The sequence below is a fragment of the Haliotis rubra genome, unplaced genomic scaffold (genome assembly GCF_003918875.1).
Source record: "Haliotis rubra isolate DU_JTF1 unplaced genomic scaffold, ASM391887v1 Scf299, whole genome shotgun sequence".
Classification (NCBI taxonomy): domain Eukaryota; kingdom Metazoa; phylum Mollusca; class Gastropoda; order Lepetellida; family Haliotidae; genus Haliotis; species Haliotis rubra.
Window position 1 is genome coordinate 951,655 of NW_025766967.1, and position 20,486 is coordinate 972,140.

Below are 20,486 nucleotides of genomic sequence, written 5' to 3' on the forward strand. Positions count from 1 at the left end.
AACACAGCAAATTATGGCGACTCAGACGAATCAGTCACCAACACTTCGATATACATAGTACATGCAGTGCTTTGGTAATAAAAGCTGGGTTCACGCTCAACGGAAAAGCTGCCCCAGATATAACCTATGCTAATGTGTGCATTGACGTTGTATCATGGTCTTATTCAGCAGTGGCTCAGCAAATCTCTACATGCACCAACACGTGTTGCTGTATTCACCTGTAGACACGTTGCATAATGCAGGTTGCTCACTGCTGGAGTATGCATTATATGACGCTGTGAACAAATACGACGAGCGTTTTACCATTGAAACCTGCTCAACCGTCGTGTAACGTTGTGTCTTGAATAGGTTTTATTTACGTATCAATATCATTTCACTTTCACTAAGCTAGTGCTTTTTTTGTTTGTTTACAATTTAGACACATCTAGATTAACACGAGTAAATTGTATTAATGCAAAACTTCCTGTTTCTTCATGCATACAAACATCGTTCCTTTATCGCTATTACTAGATTGTCTGTTCAACACCGTTCTTTCAAATGCTATGCGATAAAGAAAATCGACGATCGTTAGAGATCTATATCAAAACAGAATCACTTGTATGATTCCGACTATAGCACGAGTATTGGTATATGAAAATGCATATTACATATGAATATCACATCCAGTAATGATACTAGCTGATGGCAGACACCCGTCACAAAGGCAAGTCAGTGTTCTCTGAAACGAACATGCTACATGTCAAAACAGATAATTGACAAAGCCTCGTGCCTCGGCATGCCATGAATGAAAGATATGCACAAGAAGTAAATCCACAGGAAAAAAGTCCTTCTTGAACTGAATCCCGCCGGCGATGGTGATCATGGAAACCTGATCTGCACAACAGCTGTCCAACCAGATGGAGACAACTGCCCAGGGGTTGTGATGTCTCTGTTCGAACCCTGACTCCTACCTTGTGGAACACCCGTATATGTGCACAAAGAGTGAGTGAGTTTGGTTTTACGCCACATTTAGCAATATTCCAGTAATATCATGGCGGGAAACACCAGAAATGGGCAACACACATTTTACCCATGAGGGGAATCGAACCGGAGTCTTCGGCGTGACGAGCGAAAGCTTTAACCTCAAGGCTACCCCACCGTCCCTCTGCGCGAAGAAGCCAGGTAAGCAAAACGTCATGGAAAATATCCCAAGTGTCATCGAAACCTGGTCTGAATGCAAATGCTTTGCATGCAGTGTCGTAACAGTGTCATGTATTCATTCATGTACCATTCAGTCAATACAAAAAATTTCAAAGATACATTTTGAGTGAAGGAGAAACTATTTAAAATCACATTTCAATCCACGCAGTGTACAAATAACTCAATTCATGTTTCCTAATGATACCACAGCCTGTACATACAAGCGACAATAGAATGTCTGTGTATTTACAAAAGCATGACAGCGGCCCGAGCTTGACGTTCACGATTCAGTGTGTCACGTGTCATCTGTAGAGCTTGTGATTTGCTGAGACTGTTAGAAGGACAGTGGAGAATCCGCTTCTCAGAGGTAAGGTTCTGGTGCTTCTCGCTTTGACCACTTTCAACTGAATATGTTATGCCATGCAATACTAAATATGTGTGAAGTTGTCAATGTGTCAAATATATGCCTTGCTACACTACAAACATATTTATTCCATTAAATATTCATTTTAAACTTCAGTAATTGAACCCCCAAAAAGCTATATACATGTATGTGTTTTGGTCGTCATTTAAGATCTGGAGCAATCGTTTTGCAATGATATGAGACAATTATTCATGCCCATTGCATTTTAATGTGTGTATAGATAACGTGGCAGTTCACATGATATCCGCTGTTGACATTGTTGTTTTAAGTTGGTCTTCGGCAACCCATCCTAGGGGCGACTAACGTGATCGGATAGTTAGACTCGCTGGTCTGGATGATGCGTGTGATAGTATACATCTTTGGGTACATCTTTATTCATGCTGTCCATCAGTGAGTTTTCTGGCCCAATTTATGTGGAATTTTGATGAGTAACACGTTAAAAGACGAAGAAGAATATATTTCACATGGCTGTTGCTGTTGTGCAGTTAATAGTTAACACATTCACTCGTCATGTACTGAAGTCATCTCTCTGTGTCATAGACTGCTGCAGTATCGGGACAGAAACGAAAACACGATGGATACTGGCGAGGACCATGGTGGTGAGTTTGTCAGTCGACACAGTCAAAACAAGCAACACATAGCATTGTAACAGTTGTTCGCGTGTCTGTCACTCCAGCCGTCTTATATGCAATGAAAGTGGAACGTGAGCATCAGTAATCATGCGTATAAATTGAAAACATTACTATAATTTAATTGTAAGTTGAATTTAGTCAAATCCAAAATTTTAGATGGATAAAACCTTAAAATTTACACAGTGTATTTTACGAACATTGAAAATATTACTATAATTTAATTGTAAATTGAATTTAGTCAAATCCAAAATTTTAGATGGATAAAACCTTAAAAATTTACACAGTGTATTTTACGAACATTGAAAATATTACTATAATTTAATTGTAAGTTGAATTTAGTCAAATCCAAAATTTTAGATGGATAAAACCTTAAAATTTACACAGTGTATTTTACGAACAATTGTGTCTCGACAACCAAATGTTCTGTATCCACTGTACCATATATTTCAGCAACCGACACGAATAGCACAACATCCAGAGCTACCCCTATTTCTTTTGAGTCGCAGAATGACTTCCAAGCAGATACAGACCAAACATCTTGGCCAACTATGTCCACTGAGTTAGACAACAGCCTTCACACTTCCTGTACAGAAGGGAAAATGGACATTCCACCTGAAGCCATGTCGCAGAACCAAGCTACTCACAGTGGAAATAGATCCGATACCACCATTCAAACTGCCTTTACAGGAGGGAAAATGGACATTCCACCTGAAGCCATGTCGCAGAACCAAGCTACTCACAGTGGAAATAGATCCGATACCACCATTCACACTTCCATGTCGCAGAACCAAGCTACTCACAGTGGAAATGGATCCGATACCACCATTCACACTTCCTGTACAGAAGGGAAAATAGACATTCCACCTGAAGCCATGTCGCAGAACCAAGCTACTCACAGTAGAAATAGATCCGATACCACCATTCACACTTCCTGTACAGAAGGGAAAATAGACATTCCACCTGAAGCCATGTCGCAGAACCAAGCTACTCACAGTGGAAATAGATCCGATACCACCATTCACACTGCCTGTACAGAAGGGAAAATAGACATTCCACCTGAAGCCATGTCGCAGAACCAAGCTACTCACAGTGGAAATATATCCGATACCACCATTCACACTGCCTGTACAGAAGGGAAAATAGACATTCCACCTGAAGCCATGTCGCAGAACCAAGCTACTCACAGTGGAAATGGATCCGATACCACCATTCACACTTCCTGTACAGAAGGGAAAATAGACATTCCACCTGAAGCCATGTCGCAGAACCAAGCTACTCACAGTGGAAATAGATCCGATACCACCATTCACACTTCCTGTACAGAAGGGAAAATAGACATTCCACCTGAAGCCATGTCGCAGAACCAAGCTACTCACAGTGGAAATAGATCCGATACCACCATTCACACTGCCTGTACAGAAGGGAAAATAGACATTCCACCTGAAGCCATGTCGCAGAACCAAGCTACTCACAGTGGAAATGGATCCGATACCACCATTCACACTTCCTGTACAGAAGGGAAAATAGACATTCCACCTGAAGCCATGTCGCAGAACCAAGCTACTCACAGTGGAAATAGATCCGATACCACCATTCACACTGCCTGTACAGAAGGGAAAATAGACATTCCACCTGAAGCCATGTCGCAGAACCAAGCTACTCACAGTGGAAATAGATCCGATACCACCATTCACACTGCCTGTACAGAAGGGAAGATAGACTTTCCACCTGAAGCCATGTCGCAGAACCAAGCTACTCACAGTGGAAATAGATCCGATACCACCATTCACACTGCCTGTACAGAAGGGGAAGATAGACTTTCCACCTGAAGCCATGTCGCAGAACCAAGCTACTCACAGTGGAAATAGATCCGATACCACCATTCACACTGCCTGTACAGAAGGGAAAATAGACATTCCACCTGAAGCCATGTCGCAGAACCAAGCTACTCACAGTGGAAATAGATCCGATACCACCATTCACACTTCCTGTACAGAAGGGAAAATAGACATTCCACCTGAAGCCATGTCGCAGAACCAAGCTACTCACAGTGGAAATAGATCCGATACCACCATTCACACTTCCTGTACAGAAGGGAAAACAGACATTCCACCTGAAGCCATGTCGCAGAACCAAGCTCCTCACAGTGGAAATAGATCCGATACCACCATTCACACTTCCTGTAAAGAAGAGATGATGGACCATGCACATGAGGCATTGTCACGGAATGAAGCTGACATAAACGTCATGGGAAATGGCGGAATGACACCTCTGATGGAAGCGGCTGCAGCTGGTAATTTGGCTGGTCTGATATCGCTTCTGTACACTGGAGGTGATGTATCCCTTAGTGATGCGGATGGAAACGACACCCTTCATTATGCCTGCATCGGAGGCAACGTGGATGTGGTGAAGCGAGTCCTCATCCAGGATCCAGTGGAATTCAACAAGAGAGGCAAATGGGGAAGAACACCAATCATGTTAGCGGCCCAAAAAGGACACGAACATATATTTAACCTGCTCAAGGGAAAATGTGATCTGACACTAGTTAGTGATCACGGAGACAACATCCTTCATCTGGCCTGTTTAGGTGGAAGTGTAGCAATTACACGATATATCCTCTCAAAAGACATTGCCGACATTAATGGACGAGGAAGGTACGAGAGGACACCCCTGATGAAAGCAGCATGGGGAGGAAACGTGGAAGTGTTTAAAGAAATAAGCAGAAGAGGAGGAGACGAGTCTCTGGTTGATGACCATGGTTCAAACGTCCTGCACATTGCCTGTCACAGAGATAATGTGACAATGGTGAAGTATCTCATCTCAGAAAACATCGCTGGCATCAACAGTAGAGGCAGAATGGGACGGACACCGGTGATGCTTGCAGCAGCAAATGGTCAAAAGAAAGTGTTCCGTTTACTTGTGGACGAAGGAGTAGATTTACTGCTCCTGGATGATAATCATGAAAATATTCTACACATGGCATGTCTTGGAGGTAACGAGGACATCTTGAAGTATATGATCTTTGGCACTATGAAGAATATCCTCTCACAAGGGAATATCAGTGTCCACAGCAGAGGGATGAAGAAGAGGACCTCATTGATGGCTGCTGCAGAAGGTGGTCACATAGGGACGTTTGACCTTCTTGTTGCCAAAGGCGCGAATTTGTCCGCACAGGACAAGTTGGGGAACAACATTTTCACGCAGCATGCCTTGGGGGAAATGAAAGTATGGTAAAATACATCTTGGAACATGGCTTCGTGGATATTGATTGCACTCCAAAGAATGATAGATTAGCCCTGATGCTGGCTGCAGAGAAGCAGCATCGACAGGTGTTTGATTACTTACGGCAGATCCAAACTCCTGATTTCATACATGTGGATAAAGACTTCAACAACATCCTGCATGTGGCTTGTACTGGCGGGGACGTGGCGATTGTAAAGTATCTTCTTTCAAGGAAAATGGACATCAATATCAGAGGGAACCGAAGCAGGACACCTCTTATGTTTGCTGCAGAGAATGGGCACAGGGATGTATTTGACTTACTGGTCATGGGAGGGGCAGATGTGTCACTTGAAGATGATGCTGGCAACACGATCCTTCATGTTGCCTGTGTTGCAGGACATTTTGACATGGTCAAGTATATCCTCTCACGGGACTATATCCAAAACTACATAGAGACCAAAGGTGAGCATGGTCAAACACCTGTGATGTTGGCAGCCAAAGCTGGACACAAGTCAGTGTTTTATCTCCTTGTGTGTAAAGGGGCATCTCTTTCTTTAAGAGACTATGATGGTAATAACATCCTCCAGGTTGCTTGTATTGGAGGACATGTGAAAATGGTGGAATGTTTGCTCTCAAATGACATTGTCGACATCAACGAGCTCAGACAAGATGGGAAATCAGCGTTGATGCTGGCAATCGAATATGGACACAAAGAGGTTATTGGCTTGCTTCAGAGTTCAGGCGCGGAATAGGGGATCAAACCCTTCTTGATCATTTGATCACCTTAAGTAGATTTATTGCATGATACGAAAGATATAGGACTGTGTACTGCGTGTGGATTTTCCACAATGTGATATTTACCAGGAATGGGATTGATGTAACTTTTCATGGAAATACAGCAAAGACAAAATTCCGTTATTTCGCACGCTTTGTCTACGGTAATGTGTTCTTACTGTTTGCGTTTACATAAATCATCTTTGTCAAGCTGGTCACGTGCTCTCAGGCACGGATACGTGGAATTCATGTTTGTCAATATCTATGGATATGCCTTGTGAAAGGGATGTCTTACTTCAGGATACATGAAATTCATGTCTGTCGATACCTATGGATATGCCTTGTGAAATGGATGTCTTACCTGAGGACACATGGGATTCATGTCTGTCGATATCTATAGATATGCCTTGTGAAAGGGACGTCTTTCTTCAGGACACATGGGATTCATGTCTGTCGATATCTATGGATATGCCTTGTGAAAGGGATGTCTTACCTGAGGACACATGGGATTCATGTCTGTCGATATCTATAGATATGCCTTGTGAAAGGGACGTCTTACTTCAGGACACATGGAATTCATATCTGTCGATATCTATGGATATGCCTTGTGAAAGGGACGTCTTACTTCAGGACACATGGGATTCATGTTTGTCGATATCTATGGATATGCCTTGTGAAATGGATGTCTTACCTGAGGACACATGGGATTCATGTCTGTCGATATCTATGGATATGCCTTGTGAAAGGGACGTCTTACTTCAGGACACATGGAATTCATATCTGTCGATATCTATGGATATGCCTTGTGAAAGGGGCTCATTGGGCTCATTGCTTCATCCTATATTGACTTAAATGTATCATCCAATATCCAATGAGCATAGGCTTCAGTGCCCTAGGTAGTACTGTCTCTGTCACTTTATCTTTGCTCCTCCTTGTTGTGATTATGGTATATTGTATTTCACACACAGTTCCTGACATATTTCAGTGCATTGAGAACTACTATTCTCTATAAAACAAACGTAGTTACATTTCTAAACAATGTATTATTTGAATCTCTAAAGAACATTTTTCGTCGCCTTATTATTTGTGGTTTTGTGATTAGTGCTTTAATAAATCATTATGTAGAATGTTTAATAATTGGTTATTTTTTTCTGTGTCCACTTAATATGATTCTGAGTTTTTCACAAACACGTTTGAGGATATAGGTAGCACCAGATTCGTTACCTCAATAAGTGTAAATATTGTGTCCACAGCTGGGTTGGAATCAATTCCTGTATTCATAATGCATTCATCACAACAGGACGTTTTAAATTGAATCTTTTGGTTTGTTGTTATGAACTGTAACTGTGGCATTTATGCTCGCATTTTGAACAAAAGATTCCAGAATATAGAATCGGGTAATACCAAATCAGTGCATTTCACATCACCATCATTACAGTGAGTGAGTGAGTGAGTGAGTTTAGTTTTACGCCGCACTCAGCAATATTCCAGCTATATGGCGGCGGTCTGTAAATAATCGAGTCTGGACCAGACAATCCAGTAATCAACAGCATGAGCATCGATCTGCGCAATTGGGAACCGATGAAATGTGTCAACCAAGTCAGCGAGCCTGGCCACCCGATCCCGTTAGTCGCCTCTTACGACAAGCATAGTCGCCTTTTACAGCAAGCATGGGTTGCTGAAGACCTTTTCTACCCCGGATCTTCACGGGTCAACCATCATTACAGGTTGTGTATTGAATAACAAAGAAGTCCCACACAATCACCTCGAGTTGGACCATTTCCCAAAGGCTTTGATTCCGTCTATTTTGCCTATTTGTCACAACCAAACAACTTGCTCAATTGGCTAGAGCTTTGGTGGATAGTCATCTGTGTCATGCAATGTCAGTAAACACTTTTCACTATTAGGCAAATTCTTTCTACGTAAACTTTAGGACTTGTCAATCCACCTTCGAATGTCCAAATACAGAAAAAGGTAGATGGTCATTTTATATCTAAATCAAGTTGGTTATGTTAAAATGACATTCTTTACATGTTATTCAATTAAAACACCAACCCTGCATGATTATTTCAGACAAAGGGGGCGTGTTGGGCGAGCTGGCTAAAGCGCCAGGCTAGTGATCCAGCGAGCTTAAGGTGACGGGATCGAGCCCACCTGTGACCGGGTGTAAAAAAACCTTGGAGTCAACTTTGTGTGCAGATTCTTTCAGTCTTCTCACAACCCCTAGTGTACAGTACACAACCTTGTGCACTTAAAAGAACCCACGAATCCGTTGGTAGATGACCAGATGGTGGCCACATGAATACGTGCAAACACCTAGTTGCGGGTACAGCAACGTGCAGTAAACTTGGACAAAGTACTGTGACTATGCGTTCCAGTCCAACCGGCTGTAAGGATGTGTGTGTGTGTGTGTGTGTGTGTGAGTTGTATGTGTGTGTGGTGTGTGTGACAATGTGTGTGTGTGTGTTGTGTGTGTGTGTGTGTGTGTGTGTGTGTGTGTGTGTGTGTATGTGTGTGTGTGTGTGTGTATGTATGTATGTATGTATGTAATTTAATATGTCCGTAATTCATTATTTTGCCCTGTTAGGAAACGGCGAGTACTTTAACATTTTCCTATCTCTTTCGTAATTCTCTATTTTGTTTCACCGAATTATACTTGTCTTCAGCAACCCATGCCAAGAAGCGACTAACGGTAAGGGGTGCACGTGGTCAGGCTCGCTGACTTGATTGACACATGTTATTGTATCCCAGTTGTGTAGATCGATACTCATTCACGCGATGAAGGAGGAAGGATATACTCCCGAAACGTTGTGTTCCTCGTAATAATTAAGTTGACATCCATAAATTGTCTCTTCCTAATGTGCATCACTCCTTAATGCCATTCAAAGACCTGATATCCATGCAGTTGATCACTGGATAGTCTGGCCCAGACGATTATTTACTAACCGCCGCCATTTCGCTGACGTTAAACAAAATCCAACCAGCCAACTCATATATTTGCAATTATGTCAGTAAGTATAGCCGCCATATTGCACCATAACTTGCAACTTAACTCCACATGCACAGTGTAGACTACGTGAATAGAGTTAGAACATGCTGACTGGTATAGACGATAATAGAACACAGACATTCACAAGTGGCGTGTTTGGAGCTGTGGAATGCACGTCCCAACTGTGACGGGAATGTATTCAGTAACACTGAACCAAAGTGTGTTGTGTACATGGACGCTCAGACACAACATGTGCACACAATTGACACTGATCCCGGCCATGTGGTAGTTGATTTGTTTGGTAAGACAGATATGCTTTCCTTTTGAATATTTCAATGACATTTTTCTTATTTCAATTGGATGGTATTATATCCCAATGCTTTGTCAGAACAGAAGCGACATATAAAGAAGACTGTTCGTCTAAGCATGCTTTGAGAGAAAGCACCAAGGAATACTCGTCACATGGCGTCTGAGTGGTGGTATTGCTTTTAATCCCTATTCAGGTATTATTGTGTTGGGTCCCTTTATCATACTTTGTCCCCAAAGGGCTTTAGATAAGGAAGAGACAGTAGGCACAAAAGAACACTGGAGTCTAACACAGAGACTCACGTATTTTCTAGTGAAGTGCAGTAGGTTCTGAAGATTGACTAATAACCGTAATGATAAAAATAACGTGCATATGTTTGATGCGCTACACCTTAAACTACTCAGCTGTATCCGTTCCGTTGTATCCACTTCCATGTATCCTCTCCCTTGTATCGTCTCCATCGCATTCACTCCCTTATTTCTTTTGTTTATTTTGTATCCATTGCATATTCTCATTGTATCCTCTAACTTTGTATCCACTTCCTTGTATCTTCTCTATTGAATTCTCTCCATTGTAATTTTTTATTGCATATTCTCCATTGTATGTTCTCACTTTGTATCCAATTCCTTGTATCTTCTCTATTGTATCCTCACCCTTGTATCTTTAAATATATTCTTTTAGTATATTCTCCTTGTATCTTCTAACTTTGTATCAACTCGATTTTATCTTCTCTGTTGTATCCTCTCCCTTGTATCTTCTTCTTGTATCTTCTTGTATCCACTCCCTTGTATCATCTCCGTTGTATCCACTCCGTTCCCTTGAAACCATCTTCTCTCCCTTGCATTTACTTCATATATACGTTCACTTGTATTCGTTTCCTTGCATTCACTTCCTTGTATCTTTCCTTTTCCACTCACTTTTCTGATATTATATAATCTTTACTTGCCAACTTAAAGCAAATACTTGTGAAATAAAACTAGGCTAGTCTTGGTAAATATTACACAATGCTTTATTTCTCTGATGATGTAAACTGACAAAGTTACCCCGACAATAAATACACATACATTCATTTTGGCACTGTACTATGTTGTCAATTGTTTATGCTAATCTGGTCGCTGTACCTTTGGGAAACTGAAGCAAGGTACACCAATAATGGGTTGTCATTCCGTATTCGACATAACATTGTCTGAGCTAGCAGATGAACAAATCTGGTTTAGTGTTATGAATCATGGAAGCTGGAAGCATGGAAGCCTATTCGTGCATATTCTCCCTTTGGGGAATATTCCCATTGCATTCGAGTCTCATTAACGTCAGTGAAACATCTGTAGACAAATACAAATGACTAATGTTCAAGAATCAATGGTACTTGGCTTGGCTTGCCAGGGTTGCTTTGGCTTTTGTCAGTAACAGTGATTGTCAGTGATCTCTATAATCTTCACCTCTATTTGCCTCTTTGCCTCTCGATCTATGTCATCTTCATCTCTCCGTTTTGCAGTGAACTCACAACGGAATCGCTTTCGGCAGATATATAAGATGATGTTGATGCGTTGAACAAATGATGATCGTATCAAGCTCTTGTTCCGAAACCAGCCCTCAGTAAACATCATAATATGAAAGTTTACCATCCTGAAAGATATAACAAAGTAGGTGAATACACTTATGATGTATTAACTCAACTAAATTTCTAACATGTACATTTAACCGGAATACTGTCTCCTGTTGTTCCATCCCGAACCCCTGGTGCTGGGCGGAGGCAAGAAACAAACACGTTTCTTTTCAATATGTGTGAGTTTCGGAAGTGTCTCTCCTCGTGAAACGCTCATTTTCAATGATCCAGCCATGGCCTTTAATACATAAAGGAATCTGTTTTGGGGTTACCTTACTGATTGTTCCTCTGGCATAGACGTTTTATAAACACCAAGTGAAACACCATGGGTTCTGACCTCAGCAATATCACGGCCTATCAGAAATGGGCTCCACACATGGTACACATTTAGAGTGGAACGCGAGCGTTCAGCGTGACTCGCGAACTCTTCGACCATGAGACCACAACAGCACTTCGTTCTCCCGCAAAGCCTTGTCTGACGAGGACAGTTAGGAACACCATTTATAGAAGTCTCATTACCATTAATCCGTAGACTGTGAAAACGATAATGATTTGTTGTCACTTTTTGCTATGTTTACTAGTGTAATCAGCAAGCGTGTGAAGTGAACTTTCGATTTCACACGTGCAACTCGGACACCTGGCTATTCTACCAGCAAATGGTCCCCAGCAAGTGACAAAAAATAATGTCATTGATTGTTTGTTAAGCAACGTTTTTATTCGGGGGTCCAACATTATGAGACAGTTGGTTTGTCGATTTCATGAGACTGTGCAAAATTTGGTTTTGTCCCACTTATTAGTTTTTGTGTTAGTGAGCAATTCATCGGCCTCAAATGAAATCAAACGGACTGTAAGTATTGCAATAACTCCAGTGTCAAGTCATAATGCGTTTCAGTTGCGTACGCGTTTACATATGTTCTTTGATTCCAGGTGGTGTCAAATATAATTAATTATTTTACAAACACCAATACACCATTAAAGTTCGCTCAACAGTAAATATAAACTTCCAACGCACCGTGAACAATTCAGCGTACTTCTGGTCTTTTTATGGCAAACTGTAAAGGAAAGAACAAGCAACATAAGAAAGCAACGAAGTACGATTCCTGTATATTTGATTCACTCTTATCCATACTCTCATCCTTTAGGTGTTGAGAGGTAGAGATCTTGTTATATTAACAGTAGTGGCGGTTGTGAGTTGTAGTAATTTGATTGTGGCGCTCGTATAATATCAAATTGGTTGGGTTTTTTGTGGGGTGGGGGGGGGGGTGTTTACAAATATTATTATAGAGTTACCCCTCTTTGAAGTAGTTGGTTATCAGCCACAATACCGCTTCCCGCCCCCTTAGGTGGAAAATATATTTCATGAAATAAAAGAAACGAATGTTTTTGCCAAGGTATGTACTCTCTATAATATATATAGAAGTTCTTTGTGATCAAACAGACGAGTACTAGTATATGTTTTGATGTTAGCCGAACAGTACAACAAGTGAACTGCTGGTGATATTGTATGGAGACTATAGTCTCATCTGAAAGATCATATCAAATTAAGGCTACAGGCAGTAATGTTTGTTATTCCCCGTATTTTGTTTTCATTTGTTATAGGGTTTTTTGGGTTTTTTTCTGTTTTGGGGGGAAGGAGTTGTTGCTGTTTTTGGGTGTGTTTTTTTTATTTATTTATTTATGTATTTATTTATATTTGGATTGCCCTATTCATCTACAGAAAAAGAAACCAATCGGATAAGTGGTTAAAATATGCACGGAAACCTATTTCCGTCCAGTTGTGACACACCGTCCCATCCCCACCCCACCCGAATATCATGATAGTCCCTCCCTAATTTTTGATTCCCTTACATCAGGTTCTGTGTTGATGTGTGTGTATACAGAAACTCCTCTGTAGTCGCTCTGTAGCAGGCTTGGCTGGGATGTCGGACTGATGACTCCGGGGAGAGAGTAGTCCAAGCTCACTGCACTGTATCGCTTCGCAATTCCTCCCTGACCTGGAACATGAATAAATACCCTGATTTCAGTTCCGGTGCAGTTATTGGTCATTGATGTACGTTGTGCTGTAAAGAAGGAGAGGATAAGAATCCGTACTGGTCGTCTTGAATGTCAAATTCTAAAAAATATTAGAATACTCGTAATTATAGGAAATTTTCAAATATTTTGAAAATTGTCATTAAAACCTCCAAAACAGCTTCACATAAATTTTTTTGTGTGCGGTGGTGTGTGTGTGTGTGTGTGGGGGGGGCTGTTGGAGGACGTATACCTAATTTTATGGTTTATTTATGAAAATTTCATAAGGTTTGTAAGAATATCTCTACCTTTTTACAAATTAGACATATGAGCAAATCAGACTAGTTTCTTCTGCTACTCGACCTATACAGTCTGCGAATCTATCTCAATCATGCAGTTGTTAACATAATAAAAAAAATATTATAATAAGGATAATAAGACTACTTTTATAGCGCCTCACCCACATCCGAGGGACATGCTCTAAGCGTATATACATCACAGGTCATTATTACCCCGAAAACCCAAGCTGCCTGTGAGGCGCTAGAAGGTTATAGTCACATGACGTATCACACCGGGTACCCATTTTCTGCTGGGTAAACAGAGGCAATTTTGAACAAACTCACTTGCCTAAGGTGAGACCACCTGTGCTTCGTTGTGGGGCAAGAAAACTCTTCCTAGAAACTCTCAGGAGTCAAGCTGACAATCACGGTCACCCATCCAGGGACTCTCCGTGCCCAACGTTGCTTAGCTTCAACTGATTTGTGACCTGAGATCTATGTACAGAACCTCACACCACCTATCTATATGTACATTTCTATGTCATACATAGTTATCTTTGATTCATGTACGTATCTGTATGTACCTATCTGTTATACATAGCTATCTTTGATACATGTGCGTATCTGTATGACCTCTGTTGTACCTAGCTATCTTATGACGTACATACCTATCTATACATGCACGAAGTCTTACTCTCATGAACAGTATTTTCTAAGAAAGGCCAGGATTTATTACAAAACTTACTAAAAACGTAGGCAGGGTCCGTATCCATGCTTCCAATACTGCCGTCACCATCGCTTACTTCCTCATCCATCGTTCCCTGTTCCGATTCCCTGAAGATGAATATTTAAGTATCTCCTCAGTATTTTGTCAGGAAATACTGATTTGCATATTAATCAATACATTGTACACTGACATGAGTAGCCGTTGTCGTATTCAAATGTACGTTAAATTGTGTATCTGCTTAAGAGGAAAGCCGGATGTCACGCAGGCCGTAGACCTGTACTTTGTGCAGTACGGTAGTGATTGATAAATGCCACGCATGGGATTTGGTCAGGTCACATGTGTTCGACCGTGTTCCCAGTCTAAATTGACAAACCTAATTTAGATCAAGAGCATATTTATTATGTTAATCGGAAACGTGTAAAGAATGTGTAAAGGAATTCTTTCACAACTTTGATTTCTGAATGGTCAGCATCATCAAAATATGATCTTCTTTAAATTCGTCATCGTTCATACAGACAGGCAATCAGTCAAATCTCAGACCCTTACTACCCGAAGTGTTTGGCTGGGAACGACTTTTATTGGGAATTCCCACTGAATCTTACAAACTTCCAATATACGGCCCGCTTCTTACATGAGTGGCATCCAGTGTGCGAAATTTTCCAAATTTTGCCTGAAGGTTACTAGCCCACAAAATAATTCACTAGCCCGAAATTGTAATGTGGAAACTACGCCAAGGATTACAAACAGCTACAATACCATCAACAACAAATAAGAAAACTTCTTCATGAAGCTGCTAATATGATAAACATTTTATAAGGTCATAATCTTGTATGATTTAAAAGTGTATTATAGCAAGTCGGAGAGAGTGATTTATTTACAAACTGACACCATAAAAATTCACTAGCCATTTTGCCCGAATTGATTTTACTAGCGACGGGCTAGCGGGCCAGTGACTATTTCGCACACTGATGACATCGGTCCTCAAACACACCCATGCGTCTACAGTATGACTAAACTGAACCATCTAAGTTGGCTTTTTTTAATGGACAACGTTTGTAGTCACAATATGGCTGAAATATTGACGATGTGACTTTAAACTCACAGCATTTATATAATACACATCTTAATATACACGTATACATATGCATCAACAACAGATATCAGAGTACAATATTCTGTTGTGAAACGTGTTGTTTGTGTTAGATAGTAACATAATGGTTTTACACATTTTGGATAATTGCCGTAGCTTGAGTTCCTCATTTTCTATGGTGTAGAAATAGAGCTGCTTAGCTATAATACAATGACAAGAACATTACACTGTTCTATCATTGGTGCTATCCATCTTCATTAAATGCTGAGATGCTAGTGCAGTGTGCGATTGAAGTACACTTTGCGTGAACAATTCTAGGTCTATTTAAGCATTGTCAGCACCGTTTTGATTTTGGTTGTTGTTTAACGCCGCGCTCAGCAATATTCCAGCTATATGGCGGTGGTCTGTAATAAGTCTGGACCAGATAACCTGGTGATCGATATTATGAGCATCGATCTACGCAATTGGAATAAGATGACATGTGTCAGCCAAGTCAGCGAGACGGACCACCGATCCGTTAGTCCCCGCATGGGTTGCTGAAGCCCAAGACCAATTCTAACTCGGGTCTAATCTTCACGGGTCTGTTAGCACCGTCGCAGCACTTACTTTTCATCCTTGTTTCTCTTCCTCCGCTTCCTCCAGGCCAGACATATACAGACTAAAGCTATTGCCAGCAGCAGGAGAAGCGCACTTGCTACTCCAGCCGCTACTGCAATTATGTCATGCTTGCTCATGGCAAACTGTTCGGATTTCATTTGGCATCTGTCTCCAGAGTAGACGAATGTTGTTGAATTGTAGCAGCTGGTAACAAATAGACAACAAATAAACTTATAGTAGTTCATATAATGTCATTGGCATGGGTTCAATGTTCGCTTTGAGTTAAAAGTCGAGGAACATTTGAGCCACTTTGTGATTGTTACTGTTATTCTGACGTCAATATCCTACTGCTGGAATGATGGATGGATGATAATCATAATAATTATACGGACAAACTTTATGGATAAATAACTTCTTTATTCAGGTGATGTAACGTTTCGATCCAGATTCTTGTATCGCTGTCAAGCATGTATGAGTCATACTTACCTGAAAACGATACAAGAATCTGTATCGAAACGTCTCATCACCTGAATAAAGAAGTTGTTCATCCATAAAGTCTGTCCATGTATTACTCTCCAACTTCTAAATAATGCCACTCAAAGAAGAAATCACAATGAAAACCCTCCATTAATGTTGCAAATACATACAAATCGGCGAGTATGTATATTCTGAACACACCTACCTGCATTTGGGTTCGTTGTTCGAGTCAACAAAACATCGGCCGTTTGTGCAGTAGTCCTTCGTACATGGCGATTGACACCGAATGGTTTGTGGAGATGAGCCGCCCGAACATTGTAAACCGGGAGCACACACCCCAATAGCGTTGCACATGTTGTCCATCATCTTTAAGGCTGAAATTAATTGCAAACTATGTCCATACTCTCCAACAGATAAGAGTATAGTATAATCATACTATAACATATAATTTTTATCTGGCCATTGTCTCTATTGTAAGGCACCTGTTGTCACACGCTCAGCAGTTCGATGTACAGAGTTATGTCCCTTGGAATTCAGAATCAAATGATCGAGGGTCCAAATCCCACATTCGCCTTTATTACAGGCGAACTAACAGTTCCTGGTTTAATATATTAATGTTTGTGGTCATACGGCTGTGATTCCGTCACCGATAGCACTCCCACTTACCCAACAGCTTGGTACATCTCATACCGAATAAAGTGGCGTGATCCCCCCAAAACTCTACACATAACAACATGAAAAGACCTGAAATGCCATACAATGCCACTATACATGATACTGGCGTTTTCTATCCCCATTTAAAGCAACAACTGAGGAAGACCGAGATGACCTAAGTCGCCTGGCAAGACGAGATACTATGACTAATGCCGAAGAACTACGCCGGCGAGTTGGATCTCGACTCTTAACCACTACCACCAGGATAAACCTTTGGTTTTTTGGGCTTAGGGAACGTCGCCTGATCAGACGTCCCTTCCTCAACGAAAAAAATGATAGGAAAAGCGTTGGGCAGGGTTCGGGAAAACTGCTACCTAATTAAGGACCTTGCATAGGGTTCCTGCTCTGTTGAAAACGTTCTACACGTTACTGACGGCCGTTGTCGCGTATGGAGACAGGACGAACACATCACCAGGATATGCACCATGCAGCTGGACCCTTATCAACGCGAAGTATTGGATACCGCCGTCGTGCCACATTTTGATAACCATCCCCTTTTCACTGTCTGATAACCACAGAGGACAACGCCATATCTCACGTTCTCGAGCAGCTATTGCCCATTTGCAGAACAAGGCCACGGGACAATGTGGAGTCCCGACCTGAACCTCATCTAACATCTTTGGGACCGTCTTCGACGCTACATTCACGCTAGAGATCCAGGAATCGGCAGGGATTGACACAGACGCTCCATGGGGAATGGCGGAGAATTCCGATGTCGAGATTTCAGCACTCGATCCCGGTTTGAGGAAGACACTGGTATATATATAGGGGCAGTTACACTGATATGGTCCTCAGTTCACGCAGGCATAACAATTACTATTTGAGAATCAGTTTTTGGCATAGTTGATAGTCACGGCTTTTGCGTATTCCTCTGGGATTGCACGTCAATTGTCACCAATTTTCAATTTCTGCTGCGCTTTCAGCATTGTAAAATATGTTACACTACCATTCTACGTTGAACTTGCTATTCACACATACAGCAACATGTATGTTTTTCGTACTTGTCATTTCAGACCCGTGAGGATCCAGGCCAGGATTGGTCTCCACCTACCAATGCTTATCAGAAGAGGCGAGTAACTGCCGACTTGGTTGAAGCATGTTGTCTTATCCCAGTTTCTGTGATCGATGCTCATGATATTAATCATTGGTTTGTCTTGTCCAGACTCGATAATTTACAGTCATATAAATGGAAGATTGATGGGTACGGCGTTAAACAATGCACAAACTAAAATGTGGGTGGCGCTTCTACTCAAGTATATATTTATTATCATAGTTACCTTCAGTGACGTCGTTCGACTTCAAGAACTTCTTTTTCAGATGCTTGCCGTTGAACGTCATGTTATCGAAAGTTGCGGAGACGTTCTTTTCGAAAAAGCTCTTGATGTCATGACGACTATCAGTTGCCCGCACGAAGCACCGGTAGTCGCAAATAATGCTTCCATTTCTGTAGAAGAGAGTAGTTTCCTGGTTCTGATAGTCAGTACTTTTTGGTTTTGTATTCACCATCTCATGACAATAACAGTTCGGGTCAACAGGTTAGGCTTGCTTTGGTGACTTACCGCGTCCCTGTCATGATCCAATTGATTTGTTTACCATTAATAAATGGTTCATAAATTGCCTCTGATTACCCAGCAGTGCATGGGTACCCAGTGGGATGTGTCATATGACTGTTAACCCTCTAGCGCCTCACAGGCAGTTTAGGTTATCCGGGCACATAATGTGTTAGCGCCTTGGACGTGCGCTTTGTAATGCCGATTTTTATTAAACATTAAATTATATATTGTACAGCCATGTCATGTCGACCACGTTACGTTTGACGTTTGCGCATTCACAGTAATCTTTGCTCGTTGGAACCACACGAGTTGAACGTTCGCTTAAGTATGTACTCTCCAACCTGTATTCATATGAACGCTGGAACAATAGCATGGTGGAAAGCTTGTTTTGATACCAGATAATTATTACTACCGTGGCATCTGAATATTTCACTTACCTAAATCCCGCAATTTCCACATACATGCATCCAGGATTCCTCTTTTGCACACTGTTTAACTGGAAGGGAAAATGGTATTAATAAAATACATCATCCCGGATGGTGTAGCCTAGTGGTTAAAGCGTTCGCGCTTCTCGTCGAAGACCCGGGTTCGATTCCCGACATGGGTACAATGTGTGAAGCCCATTTCTGGTGTCCCCCTTCGTGATGTTGCTGGGATATTGCTTAAAGCGGCGTAAAACTAAACTCACTCACTCACGCTTTCCCGTTTGACAAACACACACTTTTTTATCTTTCAAATACGTTTCGACTCGGCCCCACTTGCGACAGAGGTCACATTCTCAAAACCCGATCTCGAGTCCTTTAACATCCGAACCTATCTCAGTACGGCACCGTTACGACCACTGTTGCGTAGATTATAAATATAAATAACTGTATTTGATAAATGATATTGTATGAACATATACATATTTCACACTTATTGTGTAATCAACAAAAACATTTAAATACCACCCCAATATTCAATATTTAAGTATTATATGGATCATAATATGAACTATAAACTACTTGAACATTGAAAATTGGTCCTTAACTTTTTTTTCTGAGTATATAACATTTAGCTGATACACCTTGATATGATGTTACTTGCAGTAAAAGGTGCCATGAGCTTACCTTTGATAACAACTCCTGGCTGTAGCTTTGGTACATGGCGCTTGATTTGTTACCCAAATCGGGATTAAACTTGCCCCTTACGACGATGTTAAAATTCAGTGGAAATAGCGCAATATCTACAAAGAAACATATATTATTCATAAAGCATTAAGAAATCTCTAATGTTCTCCTTCAAATGTTTCTAACGGTATTCATTAAATTTTGAAACAAATGTAAATGAGGTGTTATCATCCGTATTTTATAGACCATTTGTATGTAATTCAAACAGTTCGGACCCGGTCTTATGCAGGTCACAATTGGTCTTGCGTAACCGGGCGGTGGGGTAGCCTAGTGGTTAAAGCGTTGGCTCGTCACGCCGAAGACCCGGGTTCGATTCCCCACATGGGCACAATGTGTGAAACCCATTTCTGGTGTCTCCCGCCGTGATATTGCTGGAATATTGCTAAAAGCGGCGTAACACTAAACTCAGTCAGTCAGTCTTGAGTAACCATTGCTTGTCGTAAGATGCAACAAACGGGATAGGGTGGCCAGGCTTACTGACTTGATTTAAGAAACTGAAAGTGTCCCGTTTGCTCAGATTGTGCTAGGTCGATGCTCGTCAATCACCGGTTTGTCTGGTCCAGAATCGATTTTTTACAGACTGGTGTCAAGGCAAAACATCATTTGCTCACAGTCGCTTTGCCAGAGTACAGTTAGTTATTTTCGGTATGACCACCAGTTTCTGTTAAAGATACGCAATGTCCTAACTGCTACATTCTGCAACCTACCAAGACGGGCATTGGATGTGACGACATCAGG

General features: G+C 41.3%; 3 protein-coding genes across 3 annotated transcripts; 2 read left to right on the forward strand and 1 right to left on the reverse strand.

Moving 5' to 3' along the window:
- Positions 1-4,068: 4,068 nt before the first annotated feature.
- Positions 4,069-5,469, forward strand: LOC124282345 (ankyrin repeat domain-containing protein 17-like). Its single transcript, XM_046718311.1, has one exon. It carries the CDS (start codon positions 4,069-4,071, stop codon positions 5,467-5,469), a length of 1,401 nt encoding a protein of 466 aa, XP_046574267.1.
- A 65-nt stretch (positions 5,470-5,534) lies between these two features.
- On the forward strand, positions 5,535-6,209 carry LOC124282346 (ankyrin repeat domain-containing protein 29-like). The gene has a single exon (XM_046718312.1). It carries the CDS (start codon positions 5,535-5,537, stop codon positions 6,207-6,209), a length of 675 nt encoding a protein of 224 aa, XP_046574268.1.
- A 4,309-nt stretch (positions 6,210-10,518) lies between these two features.
- Positions 10,519-20,486, reverse strand: LOC124282383 (mucin-3B-like). The gene is made up of 10 exons (XM_046718358.1): positions 20,456-20,486; positions 19,689-19,804; positions 19,017-19,075; positions 18,304-18,470; positions 16,518-16,686; positions 15,845-16,039; positions 14,167-14,255; positions 12,982-13,127; positions 12,146-12,185; positions 10,519-11,153 (listed from the first exon to the last, which is right to left on the reverse strand). Exons 2-9 carry the CDS (start codon positions 19,722-19,724, stop codon positions 12,156-12,158), a joined length of 891 nt encoding a protein of 296 aa, XP_046574314.1. The 5' UTR covers positions 19,725-19,804; positions 20,456-20,486; the 3' UTR covers positions 10,519-11,153; positions 12,146-12,155.

Excerpts from the sequence above, each read along its gene's own strand:
- LOC124282345 (XM_046718311.1), top strand. The coding sequence starts at position 4,069 with ATGTCGCAGAACCAAGCTACTCACAGTGGAAATAGATCCGATACCACC.
- LOC124282346 (XM_046718312.1), top strand. The coding sequence starts at position 5,535 with ATGCTGGCTGCAGAGAAGCAGCATCGACAGGTGTTTGATTACTTACGG.
- LOC124282383 (XM_046718358.1), bottom strand. The coding sequence starts at position 19,724 with ATGTACCAAAGCTACAGCCAGGAGTTGTTATCAAAG. Across the intron at positions 18,471-19,016 it reads GTGGAAATTGCGGGATTTAG|AAATGGAAGCATTATTTGCG; the intron begins GTAAGTGAAATA and ends TCTCTTCTACAG. Across the intron at positions 16,040-16,517 it reads AACAACGAACCCAAATGCAG|CTGCTACAATTCAACAACAT; the intron begins GTAGGTGTGTTC and ends ATTTGTTACCAG.